Genomic DNA, 11,384 nt, shown 5'->3' with positions numbered 1-11,384 from the left:
TCATGAGTGAGAGTTTAAAAATAACAAGTTCCGTTTCAAATTTTATTATTATTTTAAGTTAACCAAACAAGAAAATTCATAAATCCTAAAAGATAAAATTTCCTCATTTCAATTTTCATTATTTTAAAATTCCTTAGTAATCGGTTAAAGAAAATAGACGGAAGGATGACAGAAATTGCAATTTGATCGACATTCTTAAACGGCTATTGGTTTCCGTCGCCAAGGACAATATTGTAAAAGAGCACAAACAAAATTAGCTGATTGCACGTTGATGAGGTCCCTGATGTTTTCTTCCCTTCTCTGACTTTTTTCTCCGACTACAAATCATGAATCCCAAATTCCACGAACCCTAGCTGCCAGCACACAATCGTCTCAAGATTGCCAATTATCGCAGTCACAATCGCTCGCTGATTGAATTTCCTACTCCCCAACACTGTTACGTTTCGTCGTGGGCAACACAGTCGGGTCAATTCCGCCATGAAATGGAGCTTCTGAGATGGTGATATTTGATGAGGATTAGGGCGGGAAGCTGGAGCTGGAGCTGAAATCGGAAGTGTTTGAGGATTAGGGATGCAAATTTTTTGGATTAGGGTTACGCATGTTTCCGCATTTGGGGTGGTTTGTGGGTCTCAACTATAAATCATCATCAGCAAAGAGGTTGCCAGATGCCAAGCCTCCCCCGGCTAAGATTAAGCCGGTGGCTATGTTGGACGCTGTACAAGAGGTTGCTATTTACATTCACAGATTTCACAATCTCGACCTTTTCCAGCAGGGGTATGTTTGTTTCTATCTGCATTTTGTGAATTGGGTTTGGGGTTTGAACCCGGGATGCAGTGGGTTTTAAAGGAAGGCGGTAACCCACTAGGGGCAATTGACCGTTTTCTGTTAATTGGTGTATTTTGAGCTTGTTTGTGATTGTTTTTTGCTTAGTTGAATTTATGGGAATTTGTTAACTTATTTATGTTTTGCTTGTTTAGATGGTACCAAATTAAGATTACAATGAGATGGCAGGACAGTGAATATACTTCTGTGGGGACTCCAGCAAGAGTTGTGCAATATGAAGGTAACTTACTTTCACTGGAGTTGTTATGGCTGCTTTCTACTTTATCACTCTTCTAGTCTAAAGTACAATCATAAATATATGTGAAGTTCCTTGCTTGTAAGTTGTAAGTATATATAACTATGGGGCTCGACTCTCACAGTATGAGATCTTTTGACTCATGGTTTAAGCCAAAATTTTATAATGCAGTATAATTTTACAAATCTTATACATTGACATATCGTAAACTACCCTAGAAGTTTTGACAAGTCCCTTATACATTGAAAGTGTATATATTCAATGGTCATTTGTTTCTCCTTTTGAATTTTCTCAATTTATCACAAGTTGGTTGCTGTTGTTTAAGAGCTAGGTTTTCATATTTTGTTTTGTAGTGTTATTCTTTCTTTGGTTCATATTCGAAATGATAGACGGTGTAGGGTCAAATCTTTACATGACCTATCCAACTATTTTTTACAACAGATCGTTGGATATTCTCATGGTTTAAAAATAATCCTTGAACAAAGTTAAAATAGTTAATAGAAAAGCATAGAAGAATCCACCCACGGTTTCTTTGTTCCCCATATTGATCATTGGGTGGTGTTGTGGTAGAGCCTCTTAGTTTGTTCTCTTTGCTTTCGTTTCTTTGTTTTAGTAGTGGTCCCCTTAACCCCTGAATCCGTTTTGTATTTTTATTCCATTTGTTTGCGATAAAATGTCTCTTTCTAAAAATAAAAAATATAAATAGTGACCATTGGGTGGACCACTTTTTTAAGATTTACAGAGCAATGTTTTGCTTCAGTTAAAAGCTTGTGGAATTTAAGTAATGCTGTTTTCATAAACTAAGGGCAAGAGTTTAGAGATAATTAAATTGTTCGACTGGCAGCTTCTGATCTGGGTTCTGATGATGTATATGGAGTATGGAGGATTGATGATTCTGACAACAGCTTCTCAAGTCAGCCGTTTCGAATCAAATATGCCAGGCAGGATGTCTTTTTATCAATCATGATATCGTTCAATCTATCTCTTGCTGGACTTGAGGTACTATAATCTCTCTCGCTTTCCTGCTCTGTGTGCATGTATATGTGTGTATGCACACATTTGTGACTTATAAGGATTTTATTGAAGATGGTAGCCCTCATAACATGTTTGGTATCTGGGTTGGCTACCTACTTCTGTCATAACATTGACTACTAACTTAATTTGTTTGGCCTTATCTTATTTCCTCCCAATGCTGAAAGGTCCCATTTGCATTCTTAATATCTTAGAGGCAAGCAGCTCAAATTCTTTAAAAAATAAATACTGATTTGCAAATGAGATTAGATTACTTTTCGAAGGCTGTCATTGTTGGCCAAGTATGTGTTATAATTTGAGGATTATATATTCTATTTTAGCCCAGTAGAATGTAGAAATGTTCATATAAATTATAAAGTATTCATGTTTATAGTGTATACTTTTCAGGGTATATCCTCGTCTCCTATTATTTTGAAGTTTGAACTTCTGCATGCCCCCATATTGGGAAATAGGTGAGTTGACATGATTCATTTTTTTTTTGTTTTCTTACATGATTAAGTTCGCAATTGAAATTGTAGTTGGTGATTGTATTGTATAATTGCAGGTCTGATTTGCAGGCTTCTCTAGATGCTAGCCCTGCCGCTGTCCATGAATTTCGAATTCCTTCTAAAGCTCTTCTGGGTTTGCATTCATATTGCCCTGTTCATTTTGATGTATTCCATGCGGTACTTGTTGATGTTAGTGTACACATCAGTCTACTGAAGGCTGTCTCGTATACACACCCATTGAAGGTACTCAGGTTTGTCACATATTCTAGTCTATAATGTAGTTTGGCATTCCATTTTGAGGAAATTAGTAGTCTTGTGATATTGGAAACTAATTGTTGTGCACAATTTGTTTGTAAATTTAACTCAAGATTTGATTTATTTCAGTGATTCTTCCACTCCTGAAAATGTTGGTACAGAAGGTGATTCTGGGTCCAATCAAGTATGTTGTTACCCATTAAATTCTACTAGATCTTTTTCTTGCCCTCGGGAAGCTTGACATTATTCACTCTCGAATCTTTTATCTTGTTTTGCAGTGTATTTCGATGTGTTTGTCATCTTTGCTTTTCTCTTTCACGTACTTGATGACAATATCAATAACTTGTGCATACACATGTGCTTTCCAAGGGCATTTACACAATACCAGAACATACAAACATCAGATGATTTGGCATATGAAAGTTCTGCATGGTTGTGGGCCCTATGGTTACACATTGCAGTGTGAAGGAATTCACTTTGTAGTAGCATTAAGTTTATATTTTCATAATAGAGGGCTTTATGAGTCATTTCCTTAGTTACAACAGTTTAAATTACTTTCACTATCCCTAATTTATTCAATATCCTTGGGACTCTTTTCTCAAGAATATCCTTAGCATTTGTTTATTATATAAATGTCATAAACACTCATTTGAAATTGCTGTTGCTAGATCAGGGTACCATTCAGTGGAAGTCCTTCCCATTATGTTAGGATTCACATTATATTATATAAATGTCAGTTAATGACTTTTTGTTGGAGGAAGAAAGACTAGACAAATACACTGAGCAGACTTGACTAATTTACTGAGCAGACTTGACTAATTTACAGGCTATAGCTACCTTTTTGGGATTGCATGATCTGAGAAGCGCCAATACGTAATTACAATATGGTTATGATATGGAATTACAAATAACCTGACTTGGAAAGTAGAAAAGTACACATCTATTGTCTGCAAAGTGATATCGATGTTGAAAAATAACATCTAAACTTGTTTAAGGTTGAGAAAGAGTTCTTGACCGCTGTTCTCACCAAATAGTTACTAACCAAACCATGCATTTTGGAAAAGGGTGATTGAAAAAAAAAACCCTTCTGTGATACACAAGATTTGGTAGTGTTTTAGAGAGCGAGGCGTGGCACACCTTGAGGCATGGCACCATTTGAAGATTGATCATTATGCTTGAATGACAATTAATACTGGTTTCATTATTTTATATTCTTATATTATATAATAACTTAATACTCAAAAAGCTTTATTATTTTATATTCTTATATTATATAATAATTTAATACTCAAAAAGCTTTAGTCTGAATGCCTAGAGCAGAAGTTTCATGGCGATATCAGTTCCCTTTAACCAGACATCTTTCTTAAGTCCCTAGCACTAGAAGGTTTTAAACTTATGAAGAGAAGTACATTGAGAATAAAGAGTACCGAGCACAATATAAAATATGTTGAATCAATGTAATTGAATAAAAAAAAAAAAAATTCAAAATTGGCTATGCTTTTGAACTATAAAGGTTTTTAGTATGCTTAATCTATTTTTTACGTTTTATATGCTCTTTTCTTCAGAGGCTGTTCTATATATACGTACAGTTTAAAATTTGTTATTGACTTGGCATCAACACAGGCAGCTGCTGCAGATGTGAATGACATTATTCTTGCTAAATCATTGCTAAATGCTCGTGACATACTGCTTGAAGAACTGCAGAAACTTAGCAAGGCTATTGACCAAGCTATTGATTTGACTGATTTTATATCTAAAATAGACGACACAAAGTTCGATTTCCTGCAAGAAAATTGGGTTGCAGCAGATGACAAAGTTTCAGGACAAGGCAAGCCACAAAATGGTCTTGAGGTCCTTCCTTATTTCATACAGCACAATGTTCTTATCCCTTGTTTTTTTTTTGAATTTGTATGCTTTAAGGTTAGTGTTTTTTCTTACTTTATATGTTCTTGAACAGAAATTAAATGGCACATCGAAGTTTGGAAGTGGTGAGTTGGTACGCCACTTGTCAAGGGGTGCCCTTCAGAATTCTTTTCATTCGTTGGGTGATCAAGTTTTATATTTATGGAACACTTTTTTGAACTTCCACAGGTTCGCTTTCATTTGATAATGTTATTACTTTATTATGGGTTTTCTATTGGTTTTTTTTTTTAATTGAAATGATGCAATACTGAATGACGGTCCCAATCATGGACGTGTATGCTTTTGTATAGATTTACATATGCACATGATATATATGTGTGTGTGTCAAATGGACCTGTGGTTTGCTATAATTGTCAAATTAGTAACATGGTTTCCATTTTGTAAATATGGCCTTTGTGGTTGATATTTGTTGTCAATTTTAGTCAGAATAAGGTTATTTAGTCTTTTCAGTCCACCTGGAACACCAATTATGATATCTCCCCTCCTGCAGCCAGCCCAGAATCCCCATCCCACTGCCCCTGATCTATCCCTACCCCGACCCGACCCCACCCCAGCCACCACTCCTCCCACACACCTCCCAAATCAGTCTCATCCCAGCTCCCACCCACCCACCCACCCCCCTCCACTTCTTCTGCAATGCCAGTACACCCCTCCTTGATCAGACTGCTTGAAAGACCATCATACCTGTGGTTTTGTTAGTACGATTGAAAGAATTAAGAATTTTGAGAAAAATGGCCAAGTTGAAAATATTGAATTTGAAACCACAACTGAATTTGACTTTGACATCTGTAGCAAACCACAGGTACCATATACATATCTATCGTATATGTATACTGAAACAGGCATCCTCTCTTAGAGTAAAGGGGCCCCCATATGAGGGTGCATTAGAGTGGATGCCTAATTGAAGGACATCTGGACATGCAATACCAATAAGTTCTTATTGTCAATATAACCTGTCAATAGTCTGTCATTACGTATTGACAGGTTATTGCAAATCAGCGGGTGAAGGGAAAAAAAAGGCATCACCTTTAGAAGGGCCCAAGTTCGTCTAAGCTGTTCAATAAAAAAGGCTCGGGTCCTCTCTGATGTTGATTGATTAATCTCCTATTTGTACCCACAATAAACAAAGGAGGGCTAGTTCCTCTGGTCTAATTTCCAGATCTTCTGTACGTTTGTATGGTGATATTTATTCATTGCAGGTTTAACAAAACAAAGATATTGGAATACTTGCGTGACACGTGGGCTAAGGATAGAAGAGCTGAGTGGTCAATATGGATGGTTTACTCTAAGGTTGAGATGCCTCATCATTTTCTGAATAGTAGTGGGGGTGAAGAGTCTTCCCACAATGGTGGCCATAAAAGACTTTCACCTATGTGGAAATTAACCGACGATGTAAGTATTCCACATGATTTGTTAGTTATGAAAGAAAAGTGTCCAACATGTTTTAAGAAATGTTAAGGGGGTGTTCAATGTACCTTGTGCAGAGTTCAGTTATGAGCCAAATTTAGATTCTTCAATCGATCTTTTATTGATCTGACTTGTGTTCTGTACAGCCTGCCCAGACTGCTGCTACCCGTGCTGAGCTTCATCGGCGAAGTATTGCGCAAATGAAGGTGAGTCATTGCTTTCAGATGAAGTGCTGTATTGTCAGTCCTCTTGGGATTTTTTTTTTCTAAACCAAAATTTTAAATTCAGATTAACAATCGGTCAATTCAAGACATGCATATTTTTGGAGATCCATCAAGAATTCCTATTATCATTGTGGAACGTGTGTTGAATGCGCCTAGGCGTACAACTAGTGAAAATTCGTACTTGAGAAACTTGGACGTGATTAACTCTCCTGGCTTACTCTCTGGATCTGGCTCTGACTCCATAAACAAGAAATCTGACTATATCTCACCAAAGAAAGGCTGTGTTTTAAAGCTTGTTGTCTTTGTGCATGGCTTTCAGGTAGTTTTGTTCTCTTATAGCTTCCCCTAATTTTATTATATTTCGTCGTTTTCTCTGTTCTTTCCTTGCTCCCCTCCAGTATTTCACGTGTGATGGACTTGTTTTTATTTTTATTTTTAAAGTAGAAATACTAACAATTTTGAACTTGTCAAGGTATCATTTTGAATTTAGGTTAAAACTTGTTAGTCTTATATATTTTGATTCTTAAAGAGAGTTAAACGTTAGTGATTTGTGGGTTAATATATTTATATATTGGTCATTCATATTTTATGCTGCAAGTTTACAACTTCATACCAGTTTAGTTGATGGAACAGCTGCATAAGTCAATTCATTTGTACTCCGTACTGTTCTAAAAATCCCAGCCTAACGCCGCCTAGGTCCCTCCTAGACACTAGGCAGCTGGTCACCGCCTCCATTAATGCCCAGGTGTTTGAAAATTAAGAAAGGGCACCTAGACTTGTTGAAGCACCTGCCTAGACCGCCTAGGCACTTGCCTAGCCTACCTAGACCCGCCTAGGCACCCGCCTAGGTTGCGACTCACTTAGAAGAAAATAGATAACTTTCATTTGCATTTTATTTTTTTCAATAAATTGTAAGAGACTCGTTGAATACTTGAATAAACACACATTATATGCTTGTTCCCCATGTTTTCATTATGTTCCAATACTTCATAATACATGTCATTTTATTTTGTAGTTTTTGATGAAATTACATATATTTTAAGTATAAACAGACACTTATTTACATGAAATATGTAGATTTACTTAAATCCGCCTAGTCCGCCTAGGCACTAGGCCCTAGCCCGCCGCCCAACTAGTGCCTAGCGTCTTTTAGAACCTTATTAAGACAGCTTAGTGGATGCTTATTTCAATTCTCACACTACAGGGGCATCACCTGGATTTACGGCTTATTCGAAATCAATGGCTATTGATAGATCCCAAGGTAGAGTTTCTAATGTCAGAGGCAAATGAGGACAAAACATCTGGTGACTTCAGAGAAATGGGACAAAGGTTGGCCCAGGAAGTAGTTTCTTTCCTCAAGAAGAAAATGGATAAAGTTTCGAGATCTGGAAGCATAGCTGATATTAAGCTTAGCTTTGTGGGACATTCTATTGGGAATGTTATCATAAGAACGGCACTAACAGGTATTAAACTATTGACATCATGTTTTCCCATTATATGCAGTTGGTGTAAGATCTTGGCCATTGTTTTTGCAGATAGCATTATGGAACCATTCCTAAGATACCTGTACATATATCTTTCTATATCGGGCCCACACTTGGGGTATCTATACTGTTCAAACTCTTTATTCAGCTCTGGGTTGTGGCTCTTGAAGAAGCTCAAGAACACACAGTGCATTCATCAGCTTACCTTCACCGATGATCCAGATCTTCAAAATACGTTCTTTTACAGGCTGTGTAAGGTACTGAGAATTCCTTTATTTAATGCATTTAGCTCAGCCATTGAGGTGTTTGCCTGATAACTGCTCATCATCTTGGGAAATGTAATCAAATCATGACATTGCATACTCGATACATTTTTCTGTGATTCAAAGTCGAGGCAAACATGACTTCTGCATTTTTATAATTATAACTTGGTTTAAGAAAAAATGGTTGACAAATGTGATGTGTTTATTTTTGCTGATGTTCTGAAGTAATTCTTTTTGCAGAAGAAGACACTCGAGAATTTCAAGCACATAATCCTGTTATCTTCACCACAGGTATTTTGATCTCTTCCCTGGGGCTTTATGACCTAGTTTACTTAATTAAACTGTTAAACTTAACTGACACATTGTTTTGGTCGCTTCAACTCTGCTGTTTTCCACCAAGTTTAATGTGAGACATACAATTGGTCTATCCACGGACCCTAATTTCTCATGTGAGCCACTATGTTTGACAGTTTGAGCACCTACGATCTCTTAAAAATCAATCGCCATCTTACTCGCTTATTATACTGACCAAAAAGAATAGACTTGTTTGTCATCCATCCTCAATCTGTAGACTTTTATCCTACTGCTGAACTAATTAAAAACTCAATGTGCTCATTCAGTCATCATTCATGTGAGCAGTACTCTATGGACCTTGGTGAACTAGGACTCTTAAAACCCTATTTTGTAGTTCGTTCTGTGGCTCCAAAACAAGATCATTATGCTAGATTTTGACATTACTGAACTATTCATGCTTTCATAATGACCATGGTCTACATTACGAAGACAACATACACTATTTCTTTGCTTTTGCTCTTCATACTGAAAGATTTAATGTTTTCTTGGGAGGAACTCTTTATACCACTTTTGTTTCTTTATACATTTTGACGTGTCATAGAAACACTTGTATTGAAGGGTACCTTTCAGTTTACAAATGTCGATGTCTTAGAAAATGCAGTGATTTACTAGTGCCAAAATGGAAGAGCTAGAATCTCATGAAACTTCTTTGCTCTTCATATTCTAATTATGGTTTTTTGAGGAAAATTTATTCTCATGATATCTATGTTATTCCAATGGAGAGTGAAACTTTTTCTTGTAACAAAAAAGAAAATTTCTTTAATAATTTGTTATAATTTTCTCTGATACCCGTAATATTATTAATTGTGTTTTGCAGGACGGTTATGTTCCCTATCATTCTGCTAGAATAGATATGTGCCAGGCTGCTTCATTGGATTTCTCAAGGAAGGGAAAAGTGTTTCTGGAAATGCTGAATGATTGCTTGGACCAGATACGGGCTCCTCAGTCTGAGAATCGAGTGTTCATGCGCTGTGACATCAACTTTGATACCTCGTTGTATGGAAAGAACTTGAACACCTTCATAGGAAGGGCGGCTCATATTGAGTTTTTGGAGTCCGATGTTTTTGCAAGATTCATCATGTGGTCTTTCCCTGATCTATTTCGGTAGCAGCCGTTGCTGGCAATGCAGCTTCTTCTCTTGCCCTTCTTTATCTGGTTATCTCACTACCTCCACTGAAAAGACCATGTGAGGAAGACATCGGCTGTTGTAAATTTTCAGCTTTAGAACTCAAATGTACGGGTAGAAGTTGTGCCATTGGCATCACATCCTTCTCATGGTGGCATCACGTCCTTCTCGACATTGAGGACGAGCAAATGATTGAAGACATGGGCTGTTGTAAGTTTTCAGCTTTAGAACTCAATTAACGGGTAGAAGTTGTGCCATTGGCTCAATGTGAAGTTTCTAGGAATGCCAATAGCCCGTGGAGCATAATATCTTAGTATCCAAGCGAGGCTGCTTGTGAGTTTTAAGAAAAGTAGAGAGAACTGTAAGCATTTTGCATATTCTAGGCTAATTAGATTCTATAATTTTGCTTTTGATCCAGTTCCCGTCAAAAGGATCGTGTATTTTAAGCAGGCAGTAGCGACCGGGAATGGAACTTGCAAAATTTAACTAGTTGTGCAGTAGTAAGATTATGTTACAGTTATTATCCTTTTGCAGTTGCTCTTGGTTCATCTTGTCGTGACACTTTGATATCATCATTGTTATCTCCATGCTGAGAAGTTTATATACTTATATTCTGAGAGACGAATCTCGTGATTTAATACTTGAGGCTCAATTTTCCGTTTAGATGAACTCGTCTTATGGTGCCAGCATTGATATTTTAGAAAGCGATGTTAGCAATTTTTAGACCGAAAGGATTGTGTGAAAACGATTGAAAGTGTTATGGTTGTCAAATGTTGCACCACCACGAAAGCTCTTGAACCGTGGAACGATGAGTAGGGGTTTTTTTTTTTTTTTTTTTTTGGTCAAATGATAGATTTTGTTGGATTAGTTACTGACGGGATTTGAACCTATTCCGTCATACAAGGGCTCAACACATTTCTACCGTTGTAATAAAGGGCCACTTGCACAACAATAAGTAGCTTAGTTGTGGCAAAATGATCTTGTTTAATTGTCTACAAGCAATCGCACTCGGCAACCCACAGCTCTTCCTTGCGAAAGACACCGAGACACATCTGCTGTGAAGATGCTCCTCAGTTTGATACACCATGCAACTGTCAAAATTTTAAGATTATGGAACATCGCGTGTTGGCTGGGGCCATTCCATATGTTTTCTCAGTGCCGGTAGATCCTCCAGTTTCATCTCTCTGCATTTTCCCATGACAGTTTGCTCCGATTTGAGCCCATCGGACAAGTCTGAATGGAGAAGTGCATTCGCAAAGGTGTGACGTTTTTTCACTTCCAATAAACGTCAGATTGCCTAGAGATACATCTGGTAAGTCACCAACGCATAACTGTTTTAACTCATTCATGTTACTAGCACACAAACTCTTCCAAGTTCTCGAGCACGAGGTTATTCGGAGCCAGATTTGTGGCCTTGTATGCATCTGATGGCAACATTCGACGTGGAGAGACATCAATTCATGTGGTCTCTCAATGGCATGTTCCTTGATAATGTTATTTACGCCTTACATTCAGCCTTGTTACTATGTAGAGGTATTGTTTGACTCTTGATAAGTCAGTAAAACGTTTCCCAATTTGGATGGAACCCAACATTTTCAGGAATGCATTCTGCAGCATGAATCTGAACTCAAAGACTTGATGTAAAATCTTGAAGGGAACCCGAGATTTGGCTCTGAAGTAAGTCATGTCGAAACATTTCATGGTCTAAGAAAGCAGTGTTCGTGGCGGGAATTTCCGTGGGGAATGCTTC

The 11,384-nt window shown here is 37.3% G+C and overlaps 1 protein-coding gene across 1 annotated transcript; it reads left to right on the top strand.

Moving 5' to 3' along the window:
- Positions 1-250: 250 nt before the first annotated feature.
- On the top strand, positions 251-10,272 carry LOC126632159 (uncharacterized). Its single transcript, XM_050302404.1, is given in 16 exon segments — positions 251-609; positions 611-774; positions 978-1,063; positions 1,923-2,077; positions 2,498-2,562; positions 2,655-2,849; positions 2,983-3,037; positions 4,477-4,704; positions 4,811-4,944; positions 5,976-6,168; positions 6,330-6,389; positions 6,472-6,726; positions 7,612-7,870; positions 7,943-8,148; positions 8,395-8,445; positions 9,326-10,272. Coding segments are annotated over 16 exon segments (2,436 nt in total). The 5' UTR covers positions 251-570; the 3' UTR covers positions 9,617-10,272.
- Positions 10,273-11,384: the final 1,112 nt, after the last annotated feature.

Source organism: Malus sylvestris, chromosome 8 (assembly GCF_916048215.2).
Source record: "Malus sylvestris chromosome 8, drMalSylv7.2, whole genome shotgun sequence".
In the NCBI taxonomy this organism is placed as follows: domain Eukaryota; kingdom Viridiplantae; phylum Streptophyta; class Magnoliopsida; order Rosales; family Rosaceae; genus Malus; species Malus sylvestris.
The sequence above is the reverse complement of the archived record's forward strand: the minus strand, read 5'-3'. Positions and strand labels throughout refer to the sequence as shown.